Source organism: Tasmannia lanceolata, unplaced genomic scaffold (assembly GCF_043159265.1).
Source record: "Tasmannia lanceolata isolate RefF3 unplaced genomic scaffold, GAP_Taslan_0.1 ptg000029l, whole genome shotgun sequence".
Lineage (NCBI taxonomy): Eukaryota > Viridiplantae > Streptophyta > Magnoliopsida > Canellales > Winteraceae > Tasmannia > Tasmannia lanceolata.
The window spans coordinates 3,381,384-3,400,084 of record NW_027518706.1 but is presented as its reverse complement, the minus strand read 5'-3'; the positions used below and the strand labels follow the sequence as shown (position 1 = coordinate 3,400,084).

Below are 18,701 nucleotides of genomic sequence, written 5' to 3'. Positions count from 1 at the left end.
AGCCCAAAGCAGCCATACATTTGTGTTTGCCACTTTGAAAAACTAAAATAGTTTGCAAACAAAACCATTTCAATTAATGCACAAAATTAGTATTCTCTAGGATAGTAAGCCCAACTCACTCCTCTTGTATTAGTGGGATCCTAGACAACATTTCAATTTAGTATTGTGCATCAGGGAAGATGCTAAAAACATAATGAATATTTTCACAACTTAAAGCAAAACAACCAGAAAGTAAATTTAACTAATATATGATAAGAAAAAAAATTCAAATACAACAAATATTTTAAAAATCCGCAGAAACAATGTAATAATACAAAAGACGTACAGATATTTTTCTCTTCTCTATATAAGATGTTATGACCCATTGTATATAGACTGACCTACTTGTGGCTTTAAAGATAGATCCCATAAGAGGGACCATGTGTGGCAAAAGAATTCAAATGTAGGGAAACATCCATTCCTCCTAATCCATAATTGCAGTTAAATCCAATTACCTCCTTATCACCGCCCTGCCTACCAAAGACGCCTTTTTTACGCTTTTGTTTCGTATCAGCAACCTGAAATTTAAAAGAGGTGGAAAGGTCCTTGAGGCCTCCAATTATATCTTCTATAATAGTCCAGACGTGTAGCAATAACAATTAACAAAGTTATTTCATTAATGTTACCAGTATATTTAAGAAACGAAGTTTTATCAAAGTTTCAATAAGGGAAAAAGGAACAGTAGTATACAGTAAACCTTCTCAAGAATACCAAACACGATTTCATATAATTTGGACAAGATTTCGGAACTGCTCGCCGGAGCAAAAGTAAGGGCCTTCAAAGCTGCCAATCTTCGTGCATGAACTTCAAAATACCAATAAATGAAAGTCAAACGCAATTTCATGAACTTGTAATAACATATTAAAGAAAGCAAAAAAGGAAAGTCCAACTATAAGTAAGCATTTGATCCATGTTAAAGTATAAAAGATTAAAAAACGCCTTCTCTAACAGCTTAAGCTTTTGGAGTAACTGGTTGTTTCACATGGTATCTGAGCAAAAGGTCCTGAGCTCAAACCTCCTTGATAGTAAAAATCCACATGCAATGGCCAAACTCAAAAGAGGGGCCACATGTGCCACGTGTAGGCCAACGCTAAAAAGAGGGGCCACACGTGACAGGGTGTGTTGAAGTATAAAAGATTAAAAAATGCCTTCTCCAACAGCTTAAGCTTTTGGAGTAACTGGTTGTTTCACAATCCAAAAACAAAGTCAGTTCAAAAGTCAGCAAGTGTATAAGTGGAATTGAAAATAATCACATCATACTAAAGTCATATTGAATGTTTTAAAGGGCGATCAATAGGGAAACTATGAAAAAATGGGAAGGGTTTGGCATGTAGGGTCATATGCAGCATCATGGACTATTCAGAGAATAAAAGCAATACATCTTCTTTCTCAAGCATAGGATTCCATCCAAGGTTTTAAATTTCGCCCGAAACATGTCGTTTCGGCCGAAATATTTTGGTTTCAGCCAAGTCTCAAACGAAATTCACGGTGAATCGAATTTTCACCAGATCTTGCCAAAATTTCCTTTTCTCACTTATTTACAAGGTTTCCATCAAAATTTAAGGGATTTCCACCGAAATTATTGGGATTTTCCCCGAAATTTGAGGGATTTTCACGGAAATTTTAGTGATTACCGAAATTTTTCACTTAATTTTACAAGATTTCGACCGAAATTTCCACTGAAACCAAAATTTAAAACCTTGACTCCATCATAGAATAGACTAGAAGTGATTTCACAGAGAAAGCGATGCTATGATAAATTATTTGCACAAAAGCCAATGATTTGAGAACACCCAACCATGAAAGAAGCCAGTTGAAACATTATATGTTGTCCTCCAGCATGAAGAAATTGTTGAGACCATAGAGATAAGTGTAATGCAAAATTCGGCTTGCAAGAAGAGTCGCAAGTTCTTTTGGGATACGTGTTGCTCAAGCTTCAAATCACAGTTTCAAGACTAAACAAATTGATTTGAAACCTAGTAGAGCCAACTCCACCCAGTTATGACCCGAGTCAGGTTTTGCCAAAAACTCAGTAAGGTGCCCACTCAGCAAAGAAACTTGGAAACTAAACCAAGAGCCCAAAAAACTCATGCGAGGAATCCAAAAATTCTTGGAAAGATATTTGCTTGAAACTACGTTCAAACAATAGATCGGGAAGTGCAATCAAGTGGATTCATGATCGACCAAGTCAACTTGAAGCAAGAACAGTTTGTTTCAAGTCCACTCGACAAAGAAACTTGGAAACTTGACCAAGAGCACAAAAAACTCATTTGAGGAATAAAAAAATTCTTGGAAAGATATTTCCTTGAAACTTTGTTCAAAAAATAGCTCGGTTTATGATCAACCGAGTCAACTTGAGCTAATAACAGTTTGTGTCAAGTCAAGACTTGAGAGTTTATGTGTCTGCTCCAAAAGTTCAAAGATCATAACAAGTAAGGGGTCATCATGGGAGGTTAGTGAATTTATTTCTCAAACATACTAAACGACACCATCATTATCAAGAAGCACAATAAAAGCAGGATTCTGTTATTATCAAACAACAGAGAACTAATAACTGAAAATCCATGAGCACTACTTGTAATATGATAGAATTCATAAAAAAAGCCAAATGCATGTGCTTCTATACTTTCAGTGTCAGCATTTGAGGCCTCTGAAGTAAGTTGTTCTACTATTCGAGGTACAACATCCGCTCTAGTCACTCCTCCAACAGCATCAATGTCAGCAAGAGCATCCCAATTTGGTGTGGGGATCCCACCACCTGGACTTAAACCTTGAGCACTACTATCCGATAGAATTCTGGCCAAGTAATAGTAAACATAGCGCAGGACACTCCTATCCTCGCATTGCTGATGAAGCTGTAAAAGTAGAAACAAAAGTATCAATTCACCTAGACTTAAGATATTTCATCATAGTAAATTTTAATGGTTAGATGGTTTGTGCAAGAAGGCCTTCTGAAGAACTATTAAACTTTTGAATCAGAACCCAAACTTCTAAGAAAGAAAAAACTAATCTATATAAAATCAGGTGTGAAAATAGACAAACAGGCTGAGCTCTGAGGGAGAATTTTCCAATATGATGGAATCACCATTATTTTTCCAAGCTCAAACGAAGTAAACAAAAAAACCAATCAAGTCGTTTAATGATTAACTTTCTTTTGGATGTCTTGAAATAAATTGGCTGTGAAGATAATGAAACAAAAGGAAGAAATTCTGATGGAACCCCCAAACAAAGTAATAAGTAATAACGATACCATTCAATAATAAAGAGCTCTGCCTGCTATGATTCGTAGAACCAGATATAAATATTACTATTGACCGTAATATACCAGCTGATGAGAAGCCATAATATCTCAAGGCATCAAATGAGCCCCATGGAGAGGGATTATGTTAATAACAACATTACAAGAGAGAAGGAAGTATATAAACTCATACCATGAGAAGGGATGGAGCCAAAGAAGGATCCACTGAATTGTACACAGCAAGTTTGGGGAATACGTGATGCACTAACTGCTTCTGGGAGCTTTTCTACACATAAGTACCAAAAAGAGACAAGTGATTTATTGCAAAGACACCACACAAGCATGAAAGGAATATGGCGAGGAACCTGTAAGGAAAAAAGTACAAACCTGATCAGATGCCGCAGCAAGTTCATGAATACTCCGTGCAAGTTGGGAATATGAAACTGGCTGAAAGAACAAAAAATGGTTGTTAGAGACACCATATGTGCCAACAAAACAAGTCACAAGAAAGCAATACATGCTAATTATGTAACAGCGGCAGGAATCCTTGGTTAAAACACATTTTGGTACTTCTATAACACTACAAATAGATGATGCATTACAGACACTTACCGGCCTATATTATGCAGAATGATGGGTCTAGTCTCATAAATTAAATCTCATTTCATTCAAGATGGAGGAGGACTCATTCTATGAGACTTGAGTAGACGGACTTACCATTTATCCACTAGTACTATCACAGTCGAAGTCATTGGGTTTGATGATCAGATTGAGCAGGAGTATGCAAGTGATTGTGGCTTTGGAGTCATAGATACAGATCGCATGGCAGGGCATCAAGCAGATTTTGTTTTTGAAATGGTAGGGTATCAAGCAGATTATCCTCATTATTCTACCCATAATGGGAATCCTTCTAAAGTTACACGCTTATATTTATTGAATACTTTGATTCAAAGTCACATCATAAGGGAACTGCATGGAGGTGATCTTGGTGGACATTTTGGCCACGATAAGAACATCGCGATGAGTGAAGATCGTTTCTTTTGGTCAGGATGGAAGAGAGATGTTGCTCAAAATATTAAGCAATGGCATACTTGCCAATTACCAAAAGGGACAAAGCAGAACACAAGTTATACACTCCTTTATCGACACCTCATGAGCCTTAGCAAGACTTGAGGATGGACTTTGCTTTGGGACCACTGAAGACAATGAAGAAGCATCATTCCATCTCCATTTCGCTCACTGGGATGGAACATTCCGATGTTTCAGAAGTTCCGGTGATCTTTTCCGAAAAAAGATGAGGCGGCCGATGGAAATTTGTTTACTGTGAAAAAACCCAAGCTTGGGTTGGGTTTAAAGAGGGTTTTAGGAATGAACGGAATTCTCAAAGGTGTGAAAATGGGGTGGTTTTGATGTCTTTTATCCTTCCTATTCGATCGGGACAGTTAAAAGACATCAAATGTCCCACAAAAGGCTAGAAAGCGATCACTAAAACACAAAAAAATCAGTAAAAAAAAATACATTTTCTGAAATTTTTCTAGAATTTTGGCTCTTTCTTTACAGATAGTGCAATGCAGGAACATAATGAAGGACGACCTCAATCTCCAAATGGTAATTGAAGTCGAACAGGAGCAAACCAAGTGCAATTCAATCCTTCTTCCTGGCTATGATTCCCGGGGCTGTGGTTCGATGCCTCGCTTTTTTGCAGACTGTAGCAGAATTGGGCCATGTCCAGAAGGTGTACCCAGTCCTTCTGGTTGGTTTTGCAAAACCTCAAGTATTCCTATAGCAAGGCATTAATGCGCTCGGTTTGACCATCCGCTCTATTTGGCCTTAGAGAAAAGATTGGTGTTCAAGCAACTTACTCATGGGGGAGGCCCATATGCCTTATTAGTAAGTTAGGGCTACACTTCTCTACAAGTTTTCACCCCCCACAGTTCCTAAAGGAACAGATTGTTCTTACTGGAATGGAAGAAGGAAAGAAGAACGATGAAATACACCAGAATAGATTGGATTCTCGGAAAAAATGTTTCAGTTGGATTTTCTATCCGTTTTTCGAATGGACGAAATTTGTCTCTCATTCTTGACAAGAGAAGATATTAATAATTGTATAGTAGAGAGATTTTTTAAGATGACAATCTTCATCTCGTGGTTCTTTAAGGTGCTTGTTCATCTACATGGTCCTCCAATGACTATTGTTTCCAATAGAAATGTTTTTTTGGAAGACTTTGCAAAAGATGATGAATACCAAGCTTCAGTTCCTCTGCCTTCCATCCACATATTGATAGGCAAACTGAAGTGATAAATAGAAGCATAGGAAATCTATTGCAATGCACAGCTAAAAAGTATGTGACATATTGGAATCAGCTTCTTTCTATTACTGAATTTGCCTACAACAGTTCGGTTAGTCGTACTGCAGGTCGTAGTCCATTTGAAGTTAAGGAATTCAGCCGAGGCGACCAATTGGCGCAGTTCCGTTAGCTCAGATGCCCGAGCTAGTGATGATGTCCAAGTGTTTGCGCAACATATAAACGAGATTCATGAAGGAATTAGACAAGAGATTGCTATTAGTAATGAATCTTGCAAGGCACATGCCGATAGACATTGATGCATCATGAAGTTTGTGAAAAGTGATATCATGATGGTGCGTATTAGGCCAAAAATATTTCCTAAGGCCCTGTTTGGTTGCTCAAACGCTCGGCATTCATTGGAGTTTCAAATGCCAATGAACTTCCAATGAATGCCGATTCATGTTTGGATGTCAAATTTGCATTGAAACTCCATTTGAATCCCAGACATGTTTGGGACATTATCATTGCTTTTTTTCCTACGTGGCACCTAGGTGGCGCTAATGTTCCCTCCCCTCATCTTCCAACCAAATTTTACCAAAATGGATAAATTTGAGTGGAAGAAGAATAGAAAAGGTCTTGTTTTATTCGCTTTCTCTCTTTCTCTCTCTTCCATATCTCTCTCTAACTCTATATTGGTAATGAGTCTAATGACATCGTTACTTTTTCCACTACTCTTCGAGAGGATTGCCGCGCAAGCAAACACTACTTACCACTCTTCCATGCTTGTCTACTCCCTTTTGACTTCTTATTCCACTACTCTCCAAGCCGCCCCCCGAGCAACCAAACAGGGCAAAAGGGAAATTACAGAAGCTACACTCTAGTAGTGTAATTCCTTATAAAATCCTTAAGAATATTGACCATAATGCTTATGTGACCTGCCTAAGGATATGGGTATTAGTAATGTCTTCAAAGTGGAGGACAACCATTTATCATGGCCATCATACGGATGAAGGTGACGGTGAACAAAGCATGCAGTTGCTTACTGTACATAAGATATTAGAAGAGATAGAAGATGTGCTAGAGGATCAGCTCGCTTCCATAAGGCGTGGTGGCTATCACAAGTTGTCATTGAAATGGAAGGGTTGACCAAAGTCCGATGGTATGTGGGTCACAGCAGTGGATTTTCACCGTCTTAATCACGATCTTTACTAACAATACATCTACATCCATTTGTTGGACACAAATGATTTCAAGGTGGGGAGAAATGATGGGGGTCACCAATATAAAAAGAATAAATGGCGGAGACCATCCATCCACTAGAAGCCATATTGTTTCCGTTCACAGACGTATATTTGTCTTTGGGTTATTAATTAAGTAGTAGTTGATTTCAGTTAGGAGCAGTGTTTAAAAACATGAATGCGGGTCAAAATGTGGCCAAGAAAAATCATCGTCGGCTCGGTGCGGACTTGGCCAAAAACGCAGTTGACGCGGCTGAATACTCAGCTGACGCGGTCATAACTCAGGAGAGTCTAAGAACTTTTTATTGATTTTGTAGGGCAAAACGTAGAACGCGACCAAGGAAAAAGGGAGTCGACTCGGGGGAGTCCACGATGATGCAGGGGAGTTTTAAAACTATGGTTAGGAGACGTCATTTCCACAATCCAACGAGTCCACGATGATGCGGGAGAGTTTTAAAACTATGGTTAGGAGATGTCATTTCCACAATCCAAGTCCTAATAAGACTTAAGTTCCAATAGTGGTTTCATTAGATGTTTTAATAGGAATATGGAATTCAAGTTTTAGTGGGAGTCTTTTAGTTTGCTTTATTTGAAGAGGTGAATGGGCTTGTAAACATGATGATTTGGATCAATAAGATTTTCGAGAGCTTACAACCCTTCTCTAGCAGCGTTTCTACATAGTGTGCTGCTCTAGGTAGATTTTAAAGACCCCAAAGGTGGATTCCTCTTTATTAATTTGTTATTTCTTAGATCGTTCCAGTTGCTACAGATTTCTCTCCCATCTTAATTTCATACATTGTTTCCATTCTCTTAAATCTATTTCTTCATCTTTCTCTAAATTTGTTTGCACGAGAGAGAAAGAGAGAGTATTGGAGACCACAATGCAATGTGCACAATGGCGAATATTACATATCCAGCTTAGAACTGAAGAGCAAAAAATCCAGAGGAAAATTCAACAATTTTGTAGGTAGTTGAATCGATTATCTCCCACATCAAAGGCAATTGTCAAACAAAAAGCCCTAACAACTTGTACATTTTTATTCACCCTAGAAAAATATTCATACAAGGGAACGCAATCTATGCAGAGCACAAATTCTATTCACCGAGATCCAAAAAAAAATGTTAATTCTAACAATCCATCAACCAAATTTCAGAAAAAAAATAGCAAATTTCAAGCAAAGATCTGAAGATCAAAGGAAAAAAAATGAAGAAAATTGGGAATGGGGAGAAAAAACCTTTTTAGGCTGTCTTTGAGGCATGATGATATTAGCTCTGACGGGATTAAGAGCTCTGGCAACGGAAATGGTATCGCTTTGGATCTGCATCAAGGTGCTTCGTTTGGTCTTTCGATCTGTTTGTTGGACTGGTTTTCCAAGTGTAGAAGAAGAAGAAGAAGAAGAGGATGCTCCTCCTGATGAAGTAGAAGGAGTAGATTGAGAGGCAGGAGATGGATCTGAAGTGATCAGATCCATGAGGGTCATTCCTGCTGAATCCGGACCAGACGCCATGGTCGTCTTCAAGGACGGACCGGAAAATAGCAAGGAGGAGGGTTTGTGCTTTTTTTTCTTCTTTTCTTTTTCGAGCTATCAAATATTTGGGTTTATATTAGGGTTTAATTTGGGGCAAGGATAAATTCACACTCCCTTTAGGATAATTCGCACCCTCTTTAAGTTGGATTGTTGTGGCATGCCTTTAAATATTTACAAGTTTGGCCCTGTCAGCCCTGACCCGCCCTAAGTCCGAACAGGGTCAGCTGGATTTTCCAACCCTGAGGGCGGGTCAGGGTTCATTTTTTTAGACCCTGGCTCAGGTCGGGTTGGGTTCTTGGTTAATGCCTCGGGTACCCTGACTCGACCCGATCCTAAGTTTTCTATTATAGAATTGAACCATCTATGCATGTTTCGTTTGCTAATGTTTTCTATTATCTTAGATTGATGTTTCTTTATATTGTTATTATTAATTGTCTATGTTGCCTGTCATATTGTTGAATTCATATTGTCTTATTTTGTTCCCTTTCTCTGTTTATTGATCATTTTGTTCTATATGATAAGTGGTTTCTTTATTTTTGGCACTCTTAACAAGTTAACAAGTATTTGCACTAGGATCAATTAGGGCCGGCCCGGCCCGGCACTGCCCAATCAGGGCGGGCTAGAGCCAGCATTGAGCTCTGTAGGGCGGGCCATAGGTTGAGGTTCTTCGGCCCTGTCAGGGCAAGTCAGGGCCGAGATAATGGGATCCAGGGTTGGGCTAGGGTTTTGAAAAAACCGACCCAACCCGACCCTGTTGTAGCCCTACCTTTAATGCCATTTGACGTTTACAAGTGTATTAATTATCCTAAAGTGGGTGTGAATTTATCATTGCCTTTAATTAGGATGAATTTTCTATGAATTCTCTATAAATTTTCTTTAATGAACGAGGCCTTAGACTTGAGGCCTTAGACTTACAGAGCGGTGGCCTAGGAAAGAAGTGAGGCGAATATAACACTTCACATTAGTTGTTATATATGTGGGCCCACGAGTTTTTATATGGTGTAAGCCCATATATGGTCCCTTACTTTTTTTTCAAAAAGTACGGTACAGACCATACTATAGGATGATCCAAACTGTCCATGTGATGGGCCACAACGTAAATAGGTTGTGCCCAAAAAATCATTTCTATATGATGATCCCAACCCTCCGATCTATATAGAGGAACCGCATATTATGGTAACCTCTATAAATCAGAGGGCTAGGATATTCATTTGGACATGATTTTTTGTTGACAACCTATTTACGTTGTGTTCCATCACATGGATGGACGGTTTGGATCATCCCATAGTGAGGTCTGTGCAGTAATTTTTGAAACATACAGACTATAAAGGGCTTACACCATATAAAATCTCTTGGGCCCACATGCAGGAAGAAAATAGGCATATGGGGTACACAAAGAAAATAGGAAGAAGTCTCCATCTTGTCTTTTTTTTTTGTTTTCTCTTCTTGTTGTGAATCTGAAAACCAGCGTCCGAGAGAGATGGTTGGGCGTGGGAACGTGGGAAAGGAGTTCAGGAAGGATAGAGCTAAGTGTACTCCGGATGTGCTCCAGGACAACATTCAAGGAGCCTAGCCTAAAATGAGAAGGGGATGGCTTTTTGGAGTATGTTGGGATATATATAGTACTTTATGTGGCCTTCCAAGACCATTTCATTGCTAATCTAATTCTCTCTAGATGTACTCTAATGTATATCGTGAGCGTGATGGAATCTTGTAAAATCCTCTTGGCTAAACACAAGTTCGTATGAAGTTTGTACACTTGTTCGTACCCACACTATCCTTAGAGTACGTAGTAAGTCTTTGTACAGGTATATTTGTCTTATTACTTATATTAGAGCTAACATATAATGTCCTTATCTCTCTGTGTAAAAGCATATCTTTTTATGAAATGAATTGGGATTTTGATAATGGGAAAAATGCATTGCTTGGTACGTGAGTCAAGCTTAGATTTGTAAGAGGGAATAAGTAAAGGATAGCAAGTGCATCCAGAGGCATTTAAGGCATTGAGATCTGGAGACGATCCTAATAGAATCTCATAAGATGATTGGGCACCAAGATTTGGTGAGGGAAACTTATTAATAAGGTACACACTAGTATAAAAGGTGTCACGCCAAGACAGTTTTGGAAGATATGAATGATCAAACAAGGCTACCCTATTTCAACAGCATGCCTATGTTTGTGTTCAACGATGCCATTTTGTTGAGGTGTATGTGGGCATGAGATCAAGTGTTGGATACCATGGTTGGCAATAAGAGGCAAAGGGGTTATCGGTGTAATCACTACCACCATCAGTTTGAAGGGTTTTCCAGCAGCAAGAATGATTCCTCATTATTTTTAAGCACTCATCTCATGGGTCCATATTTCTACTACTTTATGTTGATGATATTATTGTTACAGGTGGTGATTTTCATGGAATTTCTGCTCTCCTCTGATACCATGGATATCGCTTTGACATGAAAGATCTAGGACCTTACATTATTCACTGCACTTCTGATGCCATAACTCACACACAAACGAAATATGTGTTAGTATTTTAAATACTAAAAATGAAAGAAACATTTGCTTTTGAAAAAGATTCTTTTTTGCTTTTGAATTTCCCACCCAAAATTTGAAATTTTCAAATTGATTCTTTCTCTTGTACTTTTCCCACTAAAAACCTTTGGAGTGTGCTCTCTTATCTCTCAAAAGTTTAGTCCAAGATGGGAAGTTGAGAAAAATTCTCCCATCCATATAAGAGGGAATGTTGAGCTAAGGCTTGAGCCTTTCAAGGGCATTCAATTTGTTTGCCTTGGGAATTTTACAAAGAGAACCAAAAACAAATAAACACACACACACGCGCAGAGCCGAGCCGTGTCGGGTCGGATCGGGCGTGGGCGTGTGCGTGTGGGTTGGGTTGGGTTGGGTTTTGGGTATTCCCTAAACGAGATTATTATTTTTTAATCACCATGAGTTGTGTTTATTTTAAACACCAAGAGTCATGTTTATTGTAAACCTAATCGTATCTTTTCTAAAGTCACGTCTATTTAATTCTCCCTAAATCTGACCGTTAGATACATCTTTAATAACGTTTAAAGGATGCGTTTAATGTTTTAACGTTGTGTCTTTACTGTTTTTAAAAGGTGTCTTCTACAGACACGTTTTTGCTATAAAAACAGAAGCACACCAACGTTTTTTTTACAACACAACTTCTCTGCTTTCTAGCACTCTGTTATCTGTGATAATACAGTGCTTCTCTTTCTTTCTGTTGTTGACAGAACCGAGTTTCTCTCTATATTTCAGAGTGTTCTGTTATTTTATTTCATCTCTGTTTTATTCTATTTTCTGGGCATTCGGAGTGTTCGTTGTTTGGTTCGGATTTATCTGATCGTGTACTTCAGATAGATAGCGTCGGTGCGTCGGGCTGTTGTATCCTGGGGGTGATTGCGTTCGAATCTGTTGCACCGGAAGCTTTTCCGCAGAGGCGCAAAATCACCTTAAAGAGAGCGACCTAGTCCGTGCCTCAACTCGCCGCATCGAAAAGGTTATACTAATCATCTATTCTTTCTGTTTTTCACAGAAATCAGTAAACAGGTACGCCATATTATTTATATTAAGAGGAAAATTCTTCATCAATATGCACTTGACTTAGGCTCAATCTGACATGATTGTCTCTAAGCCAGCTTCCACTCCTATGGCTTCAATTCAAAGCTCTCTATTCATGACGATGACTGTCTAAAAATGCTACACATTATCGGAGCCTTGTTGGGGCTCTCCAATACCTTACAATGACTCGCCCCAATCTTTCTTATTTTGTTAACCAAGTTTGCTAATTCATGCATCGCCCTACATCTACACACTTTGCATCAGTCAAACATATTTTACGAAATGTTAACAGCACATTTGGACTTGGTTTGTGCTTCACAGCTTCTTCTGACATCTCTCTCATAGCATATTCTGATGCTGACTAGGTTGGATCTCCTGATGATCTCCGTTGTACTTCTTGAAGTTGTATCTTTATGGGTCATAACTTAATTCTATGGAACTCTGAAAGGAAACCCATAGTTTCGAGATCCAATGCTGAGGCTGAATACAGAGGTCTCGCAACTGCAACGCCCGATTTATGTTGGGTGCAATCTTTGATACATGAACTTGGCCTATTTTTACGGCACTGTCAGATTCTCTACTGCGACAACATTAGTGGTACATATCTGGTTGCTAATCCTATTTTTCATGCCAGCACTAAACACATTGAAGTTGATTATAATTTTGTTTGAGAAAGAGCTGTACGCAAATCTTTTCAGGTTTTTTTTTGTCTCCAGTAAAGGGCAACTCGCTGATGGCTTTACCAAGGCATTGGCAAATCCAAAATTTACATGGATACATGACAAATTCAATGTACTTTCTTCTCCATTGAGTTTGAGGGTGGTGTTAACGAAACCACGTCTCTTGCCAATCGAGAATCATGTTCACCTGATTCTCTGGATATTTCTCCACCTCAACCACCCATATATTCCATGACTCTTTCCAATCCTCGTGTTAACCAAACCACTTCCCATGATTAATATCGATTATCCTCTTCTTGATGTTGTTCTATTCAGTTATAATAAATTAATAATGGATAATGTTATATTATAGGGAAAATGACCAAATGAAAGGACTTTCTACTGACTATGACATTTGAAGAAGGGAGACTTGGAAATAACTAATATACAGTGATGGTGACTGGTTTGCATGGGTTTAGGACAAAAATACCCTCATTTTTAAAATACCGTCACCTCTCTCTCTCTCTCTCATGGGATGATCCCAACCATCAATTAGAGGGCCACAATTCCTCTCTCTTTCTCTCTCATGGGATGATCCCAACAGTCCATTAGAGGGCCACAATGCCCCCTCTCTCTCTCTCGTGGGATGATCCCAACTGTCCATTAGAGGGCCCCAATGCCCCCCTCTCTCTCTCTCATGGGATGATCCCAACCGTCCATTAAAGGGCCACAATGCCCCCTCTCTCTCATGGGATGATACCAACCGTCTATTAGAGGGCCACAATGCCCCTCTCTCTCTCATGGGATGATCCCAACCGTCCATTAGACGGTCACAATGCCCCGCAGGTTCGTGCACCTCTCTCCGGTATCCTCTAAACCACTGCTTACACTGTATAAACAACTTATAAACACTCTAAACAACTGTTTACCCTATATAAACCACTTGTAAATACTCTAAACCACTGCTTACCCCTATATAAACCAGTGCTTACACTGTATAAACAACTTATAAACACTCTAAACCATTGTTTACCCTATATGAACCACTTGTAAAAACTCTAAACCACTGCTTACCCCTATATAAACCACTTACAAACACTATAAACCATTGCTTACATTGTATAAACAACTTATAAACACTCTAAACCATTGTTAAGCCTATATAAACCACTTATAAACACTATAAACCACTGTTAGACTTATATAAACAACTTATAAACACTCTAAACCGCTATTAGGCTTACATGAACCACTTATAAACACTCTAACCCAGTGCTTACACTGTATAAACAACTTTTAAACACTCTAAACAATTGTTTACCCTATATAAACCACTTGTAAATACTCTAAACTACTGCTTACCCCTATATAAACCACTGCTTATACTGTATAAACAACTTATAAACACTCTAAACCACTGTTAAGCCTATATAAACCAGTTATAAACAATCTAAACCACTGTTAGGCTTATATAAACAACATATAAACACTCTAAACCATTGTTTACCATATATTATACACTTATAAATCCTCTAAACCACTGCTACGCTTATATAAAATACTTATTAACGCTATAAACCACTGTTTACCCTGTATAAACCATGTATAAACACTCTAAACCACTGATAAGCCTATATAAACCACTTATAAACACTCTAAACCATTGAAAGGCTTAGATAAACCACTGTTTACCCTATATAAACCAGTTGTAAACACTCTAAACCACTGATAAGCCTATATAAACCACTTATAAACACTATAAACTACTTCTTACCCTGTATAAACCATGTATAAACACTCTAAACCACTAATAAGCCTATATAAACCACTTATAAACACTCTAAATCACTGATAGGCTTATATAAAACCACTGTTTACCCTATATAAACTAGTTGTAAACACTCTAAACCACTGATAAGCCTATATAAACTACTTGTAAACACTATAAACTACTTCTTACCCTGAATAAACCATGTATAAACACTCTAAACCACTAATAAGCCAATATAAACCACTTATAAACACTATAAACCACTGATAGTCTTAGATAAACCACTGTTTACCCTATATAAACGAGTTGTAAACACTCTAAACCACTGATAAGCCTATATAAACCACTTATAAACACTATAAACTACTTCTTACCCTGTATAAACCATGTATAAACACTCTAAACCACTGATAAGCCTATATAAACCACTTATAAACACTCTAAATCACTGGTAGGCTTATATAAACCATTGTTTACCCTATATAAACCAGTTGTAAACACTCTAAACCACTGATAAGCCTGTATAAATCATTTATAAACACTATAAACTACTGCTCACCCTGTGTTAATCACTTATAAACACTTTAAACCATTGTTAATCCTTATAAACCAATTATAAACACTCTAAACCACTGGTAAGCCTTAATAAACCACTACTTAGGATTATAAACCACTACTGAGGATTCTTAACCAAAGAAGCTATATAAACCACTTATAAACACCCACTTCAGTAGTGGTTTATCGTAGTGAAATAGTAGTTTAACTTAAGAAATTAGTGGTTTACAGTAAAATAACAATTATTATAAAGTGGAAAACAGTAGTTTAACATGAAAAATTTTCATTCAAGTTTATAACATGCCTTATAATTGAAAGAGAATGGAGAGGGCTAGAAATACACACCTTTCCATTGAATGGAGGCTTTGTGCAATGGAATGGTGGTTTCTAGTGAAGATTTTTGCGATTTCGGAATCTAATAACGTTTTTTTGCAATAGTTGTTGTAAATGGAGGCGTTTTCCAATGCAATGAAGGGTTATGGAGGCTTTGACATCTAAAAATGAGGTTTTCAGCAATAGAATGCAGCTTTTGGCATCTAACAATGGAGGTTTTTGGGTTTAAAAAATGGAGGTTTTTGGGTTTTTCATACGTATGTAGGTGGGAGGAAGAAGAAGAAGAGAGAAAAAGGTGGGTTTTGGGATTTGTATTCTAAATGTAATCATTTCAAAAAGGTGATTTGATAGGGGGAGAGAGAGAGAGAGAGAGAGAGAGAGAGAGAGAGAGAGAGAATTAAGGGCATTTTAGTCATATGCACTCTTGATTGGTGATTTACAAAACACCCCTCTTCAAATGTCATAGTCAGTAGAAACCCCTTCTATTTGGTCATTTTCCCTATATTATATATGTGAGTGTATTGACAATGAAAGATAAGAAAAAACAAAGATTGTAGATGTAGGTTTAATATAGCCGAAACACATAGTTATTAACATTCTGTTTGGGTGGTGACATTGTCATTGTCAGGTTTGATGACGACAACTCTCTGACCAATGATGTTCTCCTCGGCGGAGTCAAGGAGGAAGAGATCATTGTCGTCAGGGGCGACGGTGGCTTCGTCATTGTCTTCAATGAAGAATTAGATGGTTTTGATCTTGAAAACAAGGGCGAATTTTTGGAACATCTCGGAGATTTTTTTTTTTTTTTGCGGGGGGGGGGGGGGGGGGGGGGGGTCACGGATCCATACATCTGCAGCATTTCTACACTCCTTTTCTTTGAAGGAGTTAAGCCAAATAACAAAATGAATAAAAGCGAAAATTTCTTTCAAGGAGTTAAGAGAAGCAACAAAATGAATAGATGATTTTCTGGGCAAGGCCAATTTATGTTAGGTTGCAACAATGAACGGTTTGAATCTTCAAACAAAGTGAGCCCAAGTATTTTTTTTTTTTAAATACACTTTTCATTGTGTCCACCTTCAAGGATCTAAACCAGTCATTGTTGGGCCCCACTAAGGGTTCTGTTGATAACGAAACTTGGTTTGAGGGATGATGACTGGTAGAGCTCCGATCTATGTTCAACATGCGCTCAAAGAACACACGTTAGGGGTCCCAAAGTGTGGACTCTGGGAGACCACTCCGATTCTTAAGTCAGAAATCGGCACAAGCAGGGAAACCAAGCAATAATTAAGGCAGAATAATGAAACTTGTGAATTGGAGAAGACAAGATGCATCCTTCGAGTGTGGGGGTCTATTTATGGGAGTGGAGTCCTTGGTAGCTTATGAAGCTTACCATTATCGGAGACTTTCCTATTGGCCGATCTTCTTGACAAGTCGGTTTTCATTTTTATCAGGAGATCTTATGAGTTTCCTCATGGAACTTGGTTGCTTATTTGAACTTCAATATTTTAGGAAGGTTGCCATGCTGAGGTAGATTTCCTCCCCATTGTACTTTGGAGTTTCTATCCTTGGAGAGTCAGGGAGATGGCCAACTTGCCAGTGTTTCATAACGACAAGTATAGTTTCTTAAATAGGCTTGAGGCCACGTGTCAAGATCTTAACAAATGAACAATTTTTACCCTTGACAGGTTCGTATTCAAAGAGAGGAGAGAGGGAGTACTGGTTGTAGGAATAAGTATGGGTGGGGCCTACTTTCTTCAAAGATTTAAACAATTCAATTGTTGGGCCCCACCAATGGTTCAGCATGGAGAGAGAGAGAGAGTACTGGTGAAGGGGGTGAATTTATCCTAGAAGAGGGTGAATTTATCACTGCCCTTTATTTTATTTTTTGTAAAATGTCATATTTCAGTAATGGGGAATGATAAATTCGCACCCCTTTAAAGAAGGATACATGGCAAACTTTAACGCTTTTTAACGTGAAAGGGGTGTGAATTATCCTACAGGGGTGTGAATTTATCATTGCCCTTCAATAATTTCTTAGATTTGCTTTGATTTATGTTGTTGGGAAAGTTGCCTTATTTCCCACCATGGTCAATGGGAAGGCAGAAGGCAAAAACGGCATGTGAATGTTGTTGAAAGGAAAATGCCAAAAATAGAAAAGCAAGCTATTTTGGGTTTTTGGAAAGACATATGAGAGAAGGGTTTCTCTGGTTAAAAAAAGGCAAGATGTGTGTCGGCTGCCTCTTGGGATAGAGAGAGTGAGGAGAGAGAAAAAGAGAAGGGAAGAGAGAGAGAGAGAGAGAGATAAAGGGAGAAGAAGAAGAATAGAGGGTTTTCTATTTGGGTTTTCTTCTTGGTGTATTCTCATAGGTTTCTCTTGGTGTTTTCTCTCTGGTTTCTCTCGGTGTACGGTCTTGGATTTGAGAAGCAAGGAAAGGGTTGCGGGTTTGTGGGTTTGATATTAATCCATTGTAATCCTTATATTTTGTTTTTCTCATAGTAGAAGATCGTGTTTCTAGCCCATCGAGTAGGCTTTGCCGAACCACGTAAAATCTTGTTGTTCATCTTGTGGCTTGTTTATTTTATTTTTCCGTTATATTTGTGCACGGATCGGATCGGATTGCCCCGGCGGATTTTCTCAACAGGAATGTTTAAGAGATGTTCTCATTCTTGAACACTTCCTTAATGGCTAAGAATCCTACAATTATGAGATTTTGGAGAAACTGGGAATTTAAAACATTGTTTCGTGGGCAATTAAATTGATGCGACTTTCTTAATTGTCTTTAGGGGACAAATGCCCCCTGTTTAGAAGGGAAAATACCAAGAAAGGCAATGGTGATTAGGCTCTTAGCTAATTTCTAATTTTTTGGGATTCAGCTGTGTGAAATGGGGTTGTTAGGGTTACTTTGACCTAACCCATGAAAGCAAGTTATTGGCCCATTGCCATCTGCCTTCAATTAGTGTTCCGGGTGAGATGTCCCTTGAGCATGGTCCCAGACATGATGGTTCACCGGATCAACCTTTTAGTTTATGAGGAATGATAGAATGAAGGGAGCCGTTGCAAAAATCAGCTACTAGGGCGCTCCTATTGGTTAGTTTTAGCAAAGCGCGTTAATGATGGCATTGAAGAAGGAAACGACCAATAGGAGCGTCTTGTAGCTAATTTTTACAAGGGCGCCCTTCATTCTATCATTCCTCTTAGTTTATACCCCATAAAGTTCCAATCTCGGTGGTTAGCACTGATTCTAAAAAGAGTATCGGTTCTAGTTGTCAGGGGTGTACCTAACAACCTCCTTATTACACCACATTGATTATGCTCTACGTTTTCCTTTTTTAGGTGGCTTCGGAAATCCATTTCGCGGCTGCCATTTGCATGTGAGAACAGCCAACAGGTTGACTTTTGGAAAATTTTGTCTTATTTATTTAATTCATCTGAGGTGGCTGTTTCACATGCAAAAGCCATCCGCGAAAT

General features: G+C 38.4%; 1 protein-coding gene across 3 annotated transcripts in view; it reads right to left on the bottom strand.

The window, feature by feature from the left end:
• The window catches only part of LOC143858913 (SH3 domain-containing protein), a 41,155-nt gene extending 32,761 nt beyond the window's left edge, over positions 1-8,394 (bottom strand). For all 3 annotated transcript variants that reach the window (XM_077369603.1, XM_077369604.1, XM_077369605.1), the window contains exons 1-6: positions 8,039-8,394; positions 3,665-3,724; positions 3,471-3,563; positions 2,666-2,894; positions 737-843; positions 495-557 (exon numbers count right to left, since the gene is read on the bottom strand). In XM_077369603.1, the coding sequence (XP_077225718.1) occupies positions 495-557; positions 737-843; positions 2,666-2,894; positions 3,471-3,563; positions 3,665-3,724; positions 8,039-8,311 (825 nt within the window). In that variant the 5' untranslated portion in view covers positions 8,312-8,394. The remainder of the gene's footprint in view (positions 1-494; positions 558-736; positions 844-2,665; positions 2,895-3,470; positions 3,564-3,664; positions 3,725-8,038) is intronic.
• Between the last annotated feature and the right edge of the window lie 10,307 nt (positions 8,395-18,701).